The 15,698-nt window shown below is 39.7% G+C and overlaps 1 protein-coding gene and 1 long non-coding RNA gene across 2 annotated transcripts in view; one reads left to right on the plus strand and one right to left on the minus strand.

The window, feature by feature from the left end:
* Window positions 1-15,068, minus strand: part of LOC106724568 — a 26,577-nt gene extending 11,509 nt beyond the window's left edge. Inside the window, exons 1-3 of the long non-coding RNA XR_001360412.1 lie at window positions 14,694-15,068; window positions 13,094-13,184; window positions 2,895-3,665 (exon numbers count right to left, since the gene is read on the minus strand). This is a non-coding gene — a long non-coding RNA (uncharacterized LOC106724568). The remainder of the gene's footprint in view (window positions 1-2,894; window positions 3,666-13,093; window positions 13,185-14,693) is intronic.
* Window positions 15,069-15,335: 267 nt separating this feature from the next.
* MCM3 (minichromosome maintenance complex component 3) overlaps window positions 15,336-15,698 on the plus strand; it is an 18,864-nt gene continuing 18,501 nt past the window's right edge. The window contains exon 1 of the mRNA XM_014532450.1: window positions 15,336-15,607. Within this exon, the coding sequence (XP_014387936.1) occupies window positions 15,530-15,607 (78 nt within the window). The 5' untranslated portion in view covers window positions 15,336-15,529. The remainder of the gene's footprint in view (window positions 15,608-15,698) is intronic.

Here is a 15,698-nt window from a genome sequence, read left to right on the forward strand (position 1 = left end):
CATATGCAAATTAGCCGCCATCTTGGTTGTCAGTTAATTTGCATATACTCACTGATTAGCCAATGAAAAGGGTAGCGGTCGTACGCCAATTACCATGTTTCTCTTTTATTAGTGTAGATAGTATTGGAAGTCCTAGCCACAGCATTCAGATAAGAAAAAGAAATAAAAGGCATCCATATTGAAAAGGAAAAAGTAAAACTGTCATTATTTGCAGATGACATAATATCATATATAGAGAATGCTAAAGATTCCACCAAAAAACTATTAGGGCTAAAAAATGAATTAAGTAAAGTAACAGGATATAAAATTAACATTCAGAAATCAGTTGCATTTTTATACAGCAATAACAAACTATCAGAAAGAGAAATTAAGAAAACAATCCCATTTACAATTGCATAAAAAATACCTAGGAATAAATTTAACCAAGGAGGTAAAAGACCTGTACTCAGAAAACTCTAAAGACATTGAAGAAATAAATGAAAAAAACATAAGTAAATGGAAGGATATACTCTGCTCATGGATAAGAAGAATTAGCATTGTTAAAATGTCCACACTACCCCAAACAATCTGTAGATTCAAAGCAATCCCTATCAAAATACCAACAGTATTTTTCAAAAAATTAGAACAAATTATCCTAAAATGTATATAGAACCACAAAAGACCCTGAATAATCAAAGGAATCTTGAGAAAGAAGAACAAAATTGGAGGTATCATACTACCTGATATCAAACTATGCTACAAGGCTATAGGAATCAAAACATCATGGTACTGACATAAAACCAGATACAGAGATCAATGGAACAGAATACACAGCCCAAAATAAAACCATACCTATAAGATCAATTAATCTATAACAAAGGAAGCAAGAATATACAAAGGAGTAAAGATAATATCTTCAATAAATGATGTTGGGAAAACTGGACAGATAACATGCAAAAAAAATAATAAAACTAAACCATCTTATTTTACCAAAGAATAAACTCAAAATGGATTAAAGTGTAAGACCTGAAACCACAAAACTAGAATATAGGCAGTAAACTCTCCAACATTGCTCTTAATAATATTTTTTTGAATGTCTCCTTGAGCAAGAGAAACAAAAGAAAATAATCAAACAGACTACATCAAACTAAAAAGTTTTTGCAGAGATAAGGAAACTATCAACAAAATGAAAAGACAACCTTCTGAATGGGAGAAGATATTCACCAATGATACATCTGATAAGGGGCTTTGAGGGCCGAGGCAAGTTGCTGCGACAGCTGAGCTCCTTGTATGAATTTCGTGCATCGGGCCTCTAGTATTGTAATAACTAGGTATTGTGTCAGATGGGTACTAGACTTTTTGGGGTGATAAGTTTGTAAGATATATAAATGCCTAATCACTATAATGAACACCTGAAACTAATATAATACTGTATGTCTACTGTAATTGAAAAAAGTTTTGGTTAGTTTTTTTTTATTTCCTTTAAGATTTATGGGTCACTTTGGTGGAGGTGATAGGTTATTTATAAATTCTTTTTAATGTTAATGATACTAAGGCAGAGAAGATAGCATTATTTTGGTTAGGGGACACCGTTGTGATAGAGCAGGTGTTTAATTATTTGCTAATTTGGGGGTGAGAAGAAGAGGAATAAGCTGTGTGCCTGAGCTTGTTTCAGGCTTGAGGAGAGAGAAAGGCTGTTCTTAGGGCCCAAAGAATTCTAAGCAGCTGGAATCAGTGACCAGTAGAGAGGGGCTGGGACACAAACCTTGGATCAGAAGAGTAAAACCACATCTCAGGCCCATCATTTCCTTGCCCCTGCACTTTGCTATGGGGCTGAGATAGAATGAAAAATAAGAAAAAACCCCAAATACTAGCTTTCATGTGAAGATCTTATTATTAAAATCCTAAATTCCTTTGTCTTTTATTTGCCGTTATCTAACCCTTTCCTCTATTTAATTTCCACATTTCTCCTAAAAGAAAAATAAGGAGAACAGAGAAGCAAAAATCTCAGTTTCAGGGGAGAAATCTCCCCAAGGTCCTGGGGAAGCAGGATATGGCAGAGGCAGGAGGTCTCAGTCCTGGCTCAGGTGGCCTAGAGATGACTTTAGGAGGGCTACTCTCTCATGGACATCATCAACAACGTCCTTAAGAATGGCCACCACCTCCTGGCCTCGGATGTAGCTGTTTCCAACCACCACAGACCAGCACAATACCCACAGGGTTGCCATATGAGCATTGTGTTGGGCTATGTGGCACTGCAGCTGGGCAGCTGATTCCCCAGCCAGTTTGCTGACCAGGCACTTGTTCTCTGCCATTTCAATTGCAATAATTGCAGCAGCAGTCTGGTGGCGCCTGAGGGTCCTGGCTTTGGGCTGGAACTGGCACACTTGGCCTGCCGAGCTGCAGGGGAGACTGTAGACACCCCTGGAGCCTCTGGGACTAATGATGGAGTCTCTCTCTGAGGCTGGTTTCCATCTGGAGATTCTGGCCTCCTCTGGACTTTTGTTGGAGACAAAAGAGCAAAATTCTAACTGCTCTCCCGATCCTATTCTTTCCAGGTCCCATGGAAAAGATTACCATGATGCCCAGTTATCACCAACAATTAAGGCAAGAGCCAGGTATAAGCCAGTGGAAGGGTCACTGGGCCAAGTTCTAGAGTCAGCCTTAGCATTAACTGGATGTGTCACCTTCTGCAAATTACTTTCTTCTGGATTCATTTTCTTATCTGTAAAATGCAAGGGCCAAAGATGGTCTCCAGCTGTCCTTTCCAACTCTAACATCTGTAGTGAAACCAAGCTTTCTTAAATTTCCAAGAACCCTGAGGGGAACCCAACCTTGGTTTTATCATTTATGACTTCCTTCTCCTCTCAGTTCTGTGGCATCAAGGCTTTGGTAGAACACATTGGGTCACTTACCTGTCCCAGTCCCTTGGACATCCTGGCTTATGTCCATCTCAGTTGTCTTGTCCACCTGGGCTTTCAGGACTGAGGCCCCTGGACAGCTCTAGTGCTTCTATTTTCAACTTAAAATGATCCTCTGTTTCTATCTCCACCTCTGGTTCTCTGCCTACTGCTGCTCCTGGGGAGTTTCCTTCTGCTCACCCACCTTCTTGCTCCTTGCCTTTTTTCTTTCCCTGGGTCAGCCAGTGGTGGTGGTTGAGATTACAAGGCTGGGTCGGCTCCCGGAGGTGGTCTGGGCTGCTGCTGCCCATGAACTGCTTTGTAGAAGGGGCATCCTTGAGGGGCTCTCTCAGAGTGTGGGATGGCCATGTGGGGATTCTCGCAGGCCACCTCATGGGCCTTGAACTTGGTTTGACACTGATATGCATGTCAGACACTCCAATCTGTGACAGGGAGAGATACAGATGCACTTGTTGTCTTGTTCCCTCTTGAGGCAATGGCGGGCTTCTTCTAAGTGAGCCACAGGTGGCTTTGCCCACTTGTGTCTGTCTCACCAAGTGTGCTCCTGAAGGCACCTGGCCACCTTCAAAGACTGAAATGTTGTATTGAAGTATCTCTAGGCACCTCTTGATGGCAGGCTTCTCCGTGATGGTGAGCGGGTGCTTAGATCTCCACTGGAGCCCAGTGGACTCCCGATGGATCCTCTATGGTGCCTGGGATAGTTCCACTGGTTCCTGGCCTGGGAGCATGAAGGCTGAGGCCATCACTGCATGTTCTAGACATGTCCTATCAAAGAGAAACAGCATTGGATACTTGTTAGGTTGGCAAGACAGATTTTATTCAGGTTACTGCAGTAGGGAAGAGAGACTCCAAGATAAAGTGAACTCAACACCAACTAAGACAAAGGTGACTACGGTTTTATAAGGGGCGAAAGGGAGTTAGCCCATTTAGAGATAACTAACAGGGGCTTAGGGGAGAACAAAAAGGGGCTAAGGAAGACTTTGGGGACCTTAAAAGGGCTAGGGAGAGATGGAAAATTACTGAAAACAGTTTGGCTACAAAGCACATTTTGTGGTTTTGGCAGAATTGTGGTTTCTTGAGTAAAGACTCAGCACCGGGGCTGGGGTCACTTTTAGGGACACAGGGACTGGGGTCATCTTTAGGGACACAGATTAGTATAGGAGGGAGCCAGGCTAAAGTTTGGTCAAGTCTCTTGGCACAGTGTCCAGGCAAGTCTTTTGGGCCGCGTGGGAGATAATAGTTCACAGTTCGTTCCTGGTGCCTAGTCTCCCTACTGGAGCAGTCTGGAGGCTGTGGGCCAGTAAGACTGGGGTTCCTTTTCTTCCTTTGCACCCCAGTCGGTGATGGGAGGGTGAGGGTGGACCACACCTAGGCCAGCTTAACATGAAGCGTCCTGTGCTCTGTTTCTATGTTTATTGCAGAGAGTGGCTGGAATGGCAATAGGTGAGGGACAATGTTATTGAGGAAAGGACTCCCAGAGAAGCCCCAGTGCTGCAGAACTTGCTGTGGCCGCGGCTTTGGTGTTCCTTTAGCTGCTGGAGCTTATCATGGATGTGCCTGGTACAATAGATGATGCTATGGAGGTTCCAAGATGGCAGAGCTCACTAATGCCATAGGCCCTTGTGCTCTGCCCTGCTTTGCTCAGGTTAAAGCCTATGGCAGGGAGGGGCAGAACCAGAGAGTTGTGAGGGTCACCCACCCGGGCTGACCCTCCAGAGACTGCAGACCTGCCCGGGACCCAACAAGACTGGCTATCAGTTTCCTTGGCCAGCCACAGCCACTCCAATCTGTGACAGGGAGAGATACAGATGCACTTGTTGTCTTGTTCCCTCTTGAGGCAATGGCGGGCTTCTTCTAAGTGAGCCACAGGTGGCTTTGCCCACTTGTGTCTGTCTCACCAAGTGTGCAAATGTCTGACCTTCATTTACACTCCCTGCCTCACTTCAGCAAGGCTCCAGAACAGCTCACCGCTAATAGGCCGGCAGGTCTCCCACGCTGGATGTCCAATGAGCAAGCAGGCTCAAGGTGGGGCCAGCCATCCAAACAGACCATTTGCATAAATGTCTTTGCTGGAAAATCCCTTCAATGGCAGCCAAATCGAATAGACCAGTTCCCACAGCACAGTTAAGAGAAATATCTTGGGGGCCAGATTACTATCTCCGTTAAGATAGTACCACCCACACCTGTAAGCACCTGCTGGTTTCTCTTGAAAAGACAGGATTGCTATCAGACCAGGGCTGGCTTTGGAAGGCCAGGACTGGGTGTGAGAAGGTGGCTGGGGCTCCCACACTTCAGCCTGGGACACGGGAGGAAGGGAATGAATCCTCTTGGCAATAGCTCCCTGCCAGAGTTCCCACAAAGTAAAAAAGTCCACTTGACACAGCACTCTGCAAAGTGCAGAGGCTGGTTTGAGTGTCCCAGCTAGGAGATAGTGATAGAAAAGGCTTAAATATTTCAAACTGTGAGGGCCTGAAAAAGGATCCAAGAAGGTGGTAAAGCAAAAGAGAAAAGCTTGGGGGGCTTAAATAAGATGCCAGGAGGAAATGATTTAAGATCTGAAGCTGTGTATTCAACGTTAATTCAACAGACATTCATTAGAGCTTACTTTATTTCAGGCATTGTGCTAAGCATTCAGGTAAAGAAGTAGAATAAGACATGGTCCAGTGGGGGAGACAGACATGTAAACAATAATTGCAATACAATAAAAGGAGCAATAGAAAAATGTCAAAGCAAAGAGATGAGGTCATTCCATCCTGCTTTCTTCTACAAGGATATGCTGGGGATGAGCAGTCAGTTGGTAGCTCTGAACCAAAATTTTCTCCTCTCCCCCTCTCTTCTCCCTTTTCCTCTTCCACAGCTGTCCAATGGCCCCCAATGCACTCACTGGCCCATTAAGAGAACACAGTAAAATGAGTTGTTGACCTCTGTCCTAAGGAAACAGAACTTCCCAGTGGAACTGGGCTGTCCAGCTCCTTAGTCCTCTGCTGTGAGGAGGACTCATTATATTAGATTGTTATTTTGTGGACAGATGTTTCCTAAGTGACAGAAAATCAAATTCAAGTCCTAAGATCTAAACCAGTCAGAGAGAAATAGTCGGAAGCAGAAAAAAGATGAAAAATATATAAATGTTTGGTCTACTGTATTTCTTTTGAATTTGGATTTTTATTTATGAAAGATAATAGTTTAAAACTCTCATCAGTTTCAGAAGATGTAGTTTGAAACCCAAGAACTTGCCACCTAAATTTTATGTTAACATTTTGTCATGTTTGCTTCAAATCTTTTAACATACTTACATTCAGCTATAGATCTCCCTTTACCTTTGCCCCTCCTCCAGAAGAAACCACTATCCTGAAGTTGGGTTGCACCATTCATTTTAGTACATATTGTTATAGTTGATATTTTGTGAGTTAATAAATAGTAATAATTTATTAATTTACTAGAGGCCCAGTACATGAATTTGTGCACCAATGGGGTCCCTCGGCCTGGACTGCGGGATCGGGCCGAAACTGGCTCTCTGACATCCCCCCGAGGGGTCCTGGATTGCGAGAGGGTGCAGGCCCAGCTGAGGGACCCCACTGGTGCACAAATTCGTGTACCGGGACTCTAGTAAATTAATAAATTATTACTATTAACACCTTTTGAAACTTTATATAAAAGTGCATATCTTTTGCTATCCCACTTTTTCACTCAGTATTCTCTCCCGCCCCCCCCCTCTCTCTCTCTCTCTCTATATATATATATAGATATAGATATAGATATAATTGATTTCAGAGAGGAAGGGAGGGGGAGAGAGAGAGATAGAAACATCAATGAAGAGAGGGAATCATTGATTGGCTGCCTCCTGAATGCCCCACACGGGGATCGAACTCGCAACCAGGGCATATACTCTGACTGGGAATCAAACTGTGACCTCCTGGTTCATAAGTCGACACTCAACCACTGAGCCACACCGGCCAGGCACTCACTCAGTATTCTCTTGACATATGAGGCTACATTCAATTTCTGTATTCCATTGTAAGAATAAATCAGTATATTTCTTTATTTCTTTCTGTCATATTTCTTATGCTTTCTATTTATCATGTTTTCCTTTGATTTTTTCCATCTCTTTTCCTATCTTCTGTGTAGTGATAGTATTTTGTTTTTCTTTTCCATCTACTACTTTAGGAATAATACATTCTACTTCAATTTTTCTAGTCATTATCCTTAAATTTTTAACATGAATAACTGCCTTCAAAATACTCATTTTCCTTATGAATAAACAAAGGTCTTAGAATATTTAACTTTGATCTACTTTAGCCATTTGTCACGTTATTATTGTCTAAAGCTGAACCGTTTAATATGATCATCATTAGCCACAAAGTGGCTAATTAAATTTAATTAATGTTAAATAAAATTAAAAATTCATTTTATAGGTTACATTTTAAGTGCTTAATAGCCACATGTGGCTAATGGCTACTATCCTGGCCAGAGCAGATATAGAAAATTTCCATCATTGTAGAAAGTATTATTAGACAAAGCTAGTTATTTCCAGTTAGTTTTTACTTCCCTCCAAATTAGTCATTATTAGTAGTATTGATTTTTAGAGTCAACACTTTAGATTTATCTTCTGTGTTTATCAATTTCTTTGCTCACCATTGTTTTTTCCTTACTTCTATATTTAATTTCCTTTTTCCAAAATGTATACTTCAGGAATCTGCTATGGACTGAATTATATATCCCCCAAACTCATATGTTGATGCCCTAACCTTCGATGTGGCTGTATTTGGAGATAGTGTCTTTTGGAAGTAAGTAAGGTCAAGGTTCATTATGATTCTTTAACCTGAGAATTCTTGTCTTCGATCAATTCTGAAAAATTCTTAGGTATTATTTGTCTTATTTCCTTTATTTTTATCCATGTGGAATTCCCATTATATTTACTTGAACCTTTTATTCTATCATTCATTGCATTTAACTTCTTTTACATTTTCCCCACTCTGCTGCATTATGACACTTTCTTCAGCTCCATCTTCTATCTTAATAATTCTCTTTTCAAATGTATCTATTCTGCTTTTAACCAGTTCATTAATTTATCCTTTCAAAAACTGTATTTTTCAATTCTAAAAGTCTGATTTGTTCAAATTTACCTTTCTTTCCAGGATCTTGTGTAGTATTTCTTTACCTTTTAAAGAAAAAAAAACACTTCTTTTTTTGTGTGTTGAGTATATTGATGTTGGAATCTAACTGAATTTCTCAGGAGTTCAGTTGTCTAGACTATGAAATGGGGCTTTATATGAAATGGCCTCTAAGGTGACTTCCAGCACTAAAATTCCAGTATGCGCCCTGATATTAATTTTTTTAATGAGCATTGCTGGCTGACTTTGCAATTCTAATTAATGAAGGTGGCATTAGAGCATGGCAGTGCATAAAGAATGGTTATTTTCAAAGCCATCCTCCCCAGACCTCTGGGGCTGTGAGCCAACACCTTCTGTGTGTGTATGTGTGTGTGTGTGTGTGTGTGTGTGTGTGTGTGTGTGTGTGATCTTCCTGGATCGGCACAGAGAAGCAGGTGGCTAACCAGATGAACACAGGACAGGAAAAATACCCATCTGGGTTTGGTTTCAGATCAGAGATATTTTTTTGGATGCTTATCAAAGAATCCAGTGAAAGAGTAGGGAGAACGGGTAAAGACTATACCTCTCAGCTGGCCAGAGAGTTTTGTTTTGATCTTTATAGCACTTAAAACACAAAATTAGAGTGTTAACAGTTTTTCTACACTCTCTAAAACCAACAACATATTAGAGTGCTGAAAGAAGAATAATATAGCTTGTATTTCTTCTTATCGAAAGATTCCCACAATTGAGCTACAGGAACGTAGAAAGGTGTTGAAGTGAACTGTGGGTATGAGCTGGAGTGGGGGATGGAGGAGGTGATCTCAGTATATTCCTATAAAGGGCAAGTAAGTGATCAATGCAACCATTTTTGGAGCTTGTATCCCAAGGTGCCTCACAAGCATCTTTGAAGTTCGACTCCCACTTTGTCAAATATTCAGTGGTAGAGGATGCAATGAGATTCCGTCTTCCTAAACCTTGGTCTTCTGGTCTACCAAACTAATTGTGAATGCTGTAGACAGGAACTGCAGTTTCTTAGTCAAATGGCACAGAGCCAATTAAAATTAGTATTCAGTCTACTTCAAAGAGACTTGGCTCTCCTCCAACAATGACAGCTGACCAGATATAGCCATCATGCTTTTATGATTTATTTATTTTTGCTTAGATTTTTAGAATAAACTTGATTGATGTATAATTTATATATGCCTGCCGGCCTGATCAACCACAATCTTCCCCCGCCTTCCAGCCTTATCACCCCTAACTGCCCGCCCCTGCCAGACTGATTGCCTACAACTGACCCCTCCCGCCGTCAGCAATAATACTTTGCTTTATTGAGGTACAGTTTATATATATTGTTTTAAAGTTCAGCAAATAAAATTTTCCTTTCTTTTCCATACTGTCCTGGACAAAGTTTTGGAACTAAATGTCAAAGTTATATCCTCCTGACTATTGGTATTTTGAGAGAATGGGTTATCTCTTAAATTTCTATTCCTCTGTTGTCATAACTGAAAAAACAACTGTTTATTTGAAATTAAGATCTTAATAAAGATCACTAACATCTACATGTGTTTTGTAAGCCCTTGAGGCATTGTGTGTGAGGCACATGTATTTATTCTATATACAAATATGTAATTCTTATCCCCCTCTCTTCCTCATTCCTACCTCCATCCAAATAGCTTCTAGATCTGTCCATTTTTTCTCTGAAATGTGTTACTCTCAACATTTTCTTTTTGTCTTTACTTTGAACACCCTTTCCAGACATCATTTCTTTTTTATCTAATTTAAGTAAGCCATTCTAAATAATCCATCCTCTGGTCAGATTAATCTTTCTAAAGCACAACTGATATTGTCTCTCTTTTGCTAACAAGTCATCCATGGCTCCCTTTTGCCTCTTAAATCAAGCACAGTCTTCTCACTCTGCTGTTCAGTCTCCTTTCAGTCAGGCACGGTACACCCACTGCTTCCAGTCCTACCCTGCACTCACCTCTTGTGCTGACCCATCATTTCAGCTACCTTAGTTTCCCTAGGAGTTGGTCATTGTTGCCTTTACATTTTCTTACAATGTCATGGCTGCCCCACCTCCCTAGAAAAATACTGTCCACCTTTTGATCCTCACATCAAATCCTTTTTTTAGCTTTACCTCACTACTCCTGTGTAAAAATTTACATCTCAAATTTTTAATGCAGGTGGCACTTTGTACCATGTCTAGAACACACATTGCTTTTTCTCATGATTATTTGTACTTGCACCTTATTTTCCATATTTGACTGTAAACTTTTGACCTTTTACCCCCCTAAACACTGAAATAAAATACAGACAGTATAATTTATAGTGTGAGTAAATACCAGCATCACAAAGCCCTGTTGGTTGCACAAAGACGGGTATTTTAAATATTTTGAAACTTCATGTGCAGTTTACTTGAAGGATAAGGTAAATAAAAACTGATTATAAATAATATCTAATTTACTGTCGTTTATCTAGCTCACACATAATTGATTAAATGAATGAATAAAAAAATGTTACAGGACACATACAAATGCTAGCCCATCTATAAGTCAGCAGAAGGTATTCATCATGTCCAGAGAAAGGTCTCTTTACACCTTAAACAGTAGCATGAGCAAGAAAATCTACAATGCACTAAGGTAAGATACAACAGACTGTTTTTTAAAAATCAATTAAAGTATTTTAAAATATAAAATATCTGTTCACTTAATATTTAAGTATATTCATTGTTTTTATTTTTATTTAAAAATACATTTTTATTGATTTCAGAGAGGAAGGGAGACGGAGAGAGAGAGAGATAGAAAAACCACTGAGCCATGCCAATGGGCTATATTCATTTGTTTTTTAAATGCTATTGGATGTGGCCATATAGACCTGAGTTCAAATCCTGCCTCTGTCCCTTATTGGTATAGGATTCTGTAGTCTTTTAAACTCTAGTTCCTCATCTGTAAAATGAGGATTAAAAATAACCACATTGCAAGGTATTATAAAGAGTAAATAAGATTATATGGTAAAGTGCATAGCATACTATCTGGCATATAGTATATGTTTAATAAATGGCTGTTGTTATTTCAAGTCAAATCGTAGCTACTTCAAAAGATAGATTTTTTATACTCTGAAGTCGTGATAATACGGTAGCCACTAGCCACATATGCTGACTGAACACCTGAAATGTGCCTCATCTGAATTGAGATGGGGTAAGTATAAAAAACACAGTAGATTTTTAAGACTTAGTACAAAAAAGTAAATATTTAATTAATACTTATAAAATATTGGTTACATGTAAAAATGACATTTTGGACATATTAGGTAAAGTAAAATATATTGTTAAATGAATTTAATGTGTTTCTTTTTACTTTTTAAAATGTAGATACTAGAAAATTATATAAGTGACTTGTATTATTTCTATTGCCAGCATTGATCTAGAGCAGTGATAGCGAACCTTTTGAGCTTGGCGTGTCAGCATTTTGAAAAACCCTAACTTAACTCTGGTGCCGTGTCACATATAGAAATTTTTTGATATTTGCAACCATAGTAAAACAAAGATTTATATTTTTGATATTTATTTTATATATTTAAATGCCATTAAACAAAGAAAAATCAACCAAAAAAATGAGTTCGCGTGTCAGAGGTTCACCATCACTGATCTAGAGTCTCTGGTCAAAGACAGAATTAGGTATACAGATGGTCAACTAAATGCTTGATTGATTGACTGATATGGCTAAATCTTTTCATTTCATGACATAGGCACAATATAAAGAATTAAGGGACTATACTTTTTAAAATGCACACTCACATCTAGACAGATTTAGAGAATGAAGTTATTAGAAAATCTCATATACTGCATTCATATACACTCATTACGGTTTTGGAAATTTCCTCCTGCAAATCTGTGGCTCTAAGCACTGAAACAGAGTTCTTCAATCAGAGCCTCAGTGAAATTGTGCAACTAAGAATGGGGATGACTTTTCAGTGACTAAGGAACTAGATTGCTGAAATTAACCTTGGCAAATGACAATGAATCACAAGTAATTGGTGTGCCCAACTGTGTTGTCAAATTTCATGGACAAATCAGTGTCACCAATGCTCTCTGGCTTCTGGATTTTCCTACCTTTTGTAGCATAACTAACCCAAAAGCTTCTAGGAAGCAAAAGACAGGACAGAAGCTATGGGACTATCCCATCTTAATAAGACACACTGGCTAACTCCAGGGACCATTTGACTTTCCATTAGACACCTACCAAATGCCTCTGATTATATTCAACACTGGCAGATTTGGAGCCAGACAACCTATGAATGTATTATTCCTTTAGCCAGATGGATTTGTAGCAAACAAGGTCTCTCAAAAAAGTGCATGGATTGGTTCTATTATCAACTTTTGAAAAGGAGTGGGAAGGACTTGAATTTGATTGTCTGAATTGTTCAGTAATGCACCAGGGTGCTTCTCTTTTTTCTCCCTAATATCTTGTGACCCCTCTCCAATCACTAATACTACCACCACCACTACCATTTATTTAGTGCTTACTAGATGCCAGGAACTTTTCTCAATATTTTATATCTATTATTACCTCACTGAATACTCAAACCATTCTTTGAACTAAATACTACTTCTAGCTTCATTTTAAAGGTGAGGAAACTGAGGTCCAGAATGATTAAGTAGGTTGTTCCCAGTCATACAGCTAGGAACTAGAGCAGCCAGAAAGAGAGAGGAAGTCTGCTTGTCTTGGTGCTCATGACCCCAGACTACAGCATCAGGAGAAGATTCTGACTAGTCCACATCACAGAAGAGAACAGATCTGCATGGCCAGGGCAAGCCTGGACCTGCAGGTTATGCCTTAAAGTGCTCTGGCACTAGAGATAGAGTTTTTGAACTCCAAGCTTTTGTGGCCTTTGAGTGTCAAAGGACTATAATGGATTATGGTGCTTTCCTGAGTGCTGAAAGCTAGTTATTAATCATAGGCTATTTAGGATATTGTTTGAAAAGTTTTGTAACATATAATACTGTTCATTGGTATAAATAATATTTATGAAATATTTTTAAATTATATTGTGCTTTTGGGTACTTTTTGTTCAAGGACACAGAAAAGTGGAAGTATTACATACATTTTGCAATTTCTTTCCTGCAAACTTCTGCCCTCCAGGGAGCCCCCTAGTGTTTATTCAGCTTTGGAGATTGCCTTAGGTCTGTCAAGGCCTAGGGAGAGAAAATGGGGGAAAGCAAGAATGTGAACAAAAAAGAAAACCATTGATACACCACTTTATCGGATTACATGTGCTTCTTCATTGTGAATAAGAAGCAGAAAAGAGCCATTGGCTAAACTCAGCTGGACTTTGTATGAGATATGAACAAATGGCTCTAACTTTTAAAAAGCAACAATCTGATTGATTATTCTCCCTGAAGTTTGAAGGAGCAGGAGATAACAAAGAAAACATCCTCTCTGTACTCAAACATCTCATGCCCCTAAGAAAAGAAGAGAGAAGCACCAATTAAATATCTGCATGTCCTTTATGGTTAAAGATGATGATATTAAGGACTTTGTAAATAGAATTGTCATTACAGTTTTCAAATTTGCCAAAGGCTCATGGAATGTTTGAATGGGATAGATTATTAGGAATATTCTAATTTTCTCATATTTTATATGAGGAAACTGAAGTGTGTTAGAGACAAATATTTGGTTTTCATACTCCCACTCCACTTTCTATTGCAAGTTTACTTGAGTTTTCTTTGAATTAAGCTTCCTGATTCTTTCAGTGTTCATTTCAAGTTGTTTCCAGACCAGAGAATATTGTCAATATTGCCTTCAATATATCCACAATATGAGTTATGATCAAGTGGTAAAGACACTCTTAAGTTATAATTAATTATCCCTTATGTTATAACTAGAGGCCCGATGCACGAAATTGGTGCAAGGGGCTCGGCCCTCGCAGCCGAGACTTTGTCCAGAGGGTCGTCTGGAAGGTCCTCCGGTCTAATTAGCATATTACGCTTTTATTATTATAGGTTAAATGCAGAATCCTCATTCTAGAATTTTATTTTTTATTTTATTTTGCCTGTTAAAGAAAAGCAGGCAATCATGAGAAGCTGGTCTTTTTTCTCTAAGAATCAATTTACCTGTCCACTAGGATGACACAAAACTGTAAACTGTATAATAACTAAAAATACATATACACATACAAATAGATGGCATATTTTTTTGTTGTTGTTTAGGCAGATTATACTTAGAATCCTTGTCAGGGTACCATCTGCCTTGGAGACCTTCAAACAAGCTAAGAAGTAGCTTGGCCAAAATTTCAGATATAGAATGACCAGGTGTCTAGTATTGGGCAATCTGGTATTTTTGTTTCCTGTTCCATAAAATTAAAAACATGCTGGGGCAATGAGACTGTTCTTTATTGTGCACTGGCGGTTACATGGGTGTATGCATAATAAAAATTCACTGAGTTGTACACCTAAGATTTATGCATTTTACTGTATATAAATTATAACTCAAAAATAAAACTGAAGAATATAAAGAAACTGCAAAACTAAAAACAAAACTTGGAAATGCAATTGATCTTTTTAATTTAATTTCAGATTTGCTTTATCTTAATTACTGATTGGTACTTAAGAGTGACTTGGCACAATTTTTTTTGTTTGTTTCTCCTTGTGTTTATCTTTCAATAAATTGTTACTTTAAAAGATCCCGAGAAAGCCTCAACTTACCCGTTTGCAAGATGGTGTAGTAATTATGTCCAACATTTTGTATAACACACGAGGCCATCTCTGGGGCTGCGGGATAGGTATCGAAAATTTTTCTGCACACTCCTCCGCCGCCTCATATTTTTATGGGTTACTTCAGGCAACGGTATTCAGATAGCGAGTGGGTCGCTGAATTAAATGACTTTTCCCAAAGATGCTATGATTTTATTCTTAATCCCAGATTCTCAAAATTCACTTTATTTCTTCTGGATGCTTCTTAAGCAAGATACCCAGCTCACCTGACTTGAATATATACTTAAAAACTATTTGCTTTTATGTTTCACCTCCTTGCGTTATAAACCCCTATTCGTTGATGTTTAGTGTTTGAATCCAACCGCCAGGCTCAGTTTGTTTCCCTTTAGGCAATTGAGGATACAGCTGATTGAAAAAAAAAGAAGCCCTGGAAACATCCGGGAACTGGGGGAAGACTACTACTCCCAGAATGCATCGCTTCCAGGTCTTCCGTCCTCGGCTGCCCAATGACCAGGATCTACAAGACTCCTTTCGGCCCCATTGGTCAGTTTTCCCGTCAGTGAGGGCGGAACAAGGCGGGGATAAACCCCGGATGATCCATTTCCCGCCGTCGCGAGGCGCCGCTAGTAAACGCGAAGAAGAAGCAGCTCTCTATTGGATAGCATTTAGGCTGGGTAAGAGGAATCAGCCAATCAGAATGTGCCTATCCTCCCAGAGACCCCGCCCCTTCCTCGTGGTAACTTTTGGTGGCGGGAAAAGTTCGGAAGTTTCGCGCCAGGGCGGGGGCATCCTAGAACCTACGCGGGGCTCGGGTAGAACTGACAAGCATGGCGGGGACCGTGGTACTGGACGATGTGGAGCTGCGGGAGGCGCAGAGAGATTACCTGGACTTCTTGGATGACGAGGTGAGAAAGGCTCGGGTCGCGAGGTTCTTGAGCGTGGAGCCTGGGGAGGCGGACGGGCCGTGGGAGGCCACGCCGAGCAGCGCCCGGGCCG

This window comes from Myotis brandtii, unplaced genomic scaffold (assembly GCF_000412655.1).
Source record: "Myotis brandtii unplaced genomic scaffold, ASM41265v1 scaffold893, whole genome shotgun sequence".
Classification (NCBI taxonomy): domain Eukaryota; kingdom Metazoa; phylum Chordata; class Mammalia; order Chiroptera; family Vespertilionidae; genus Myotis; species Myotis brandtii.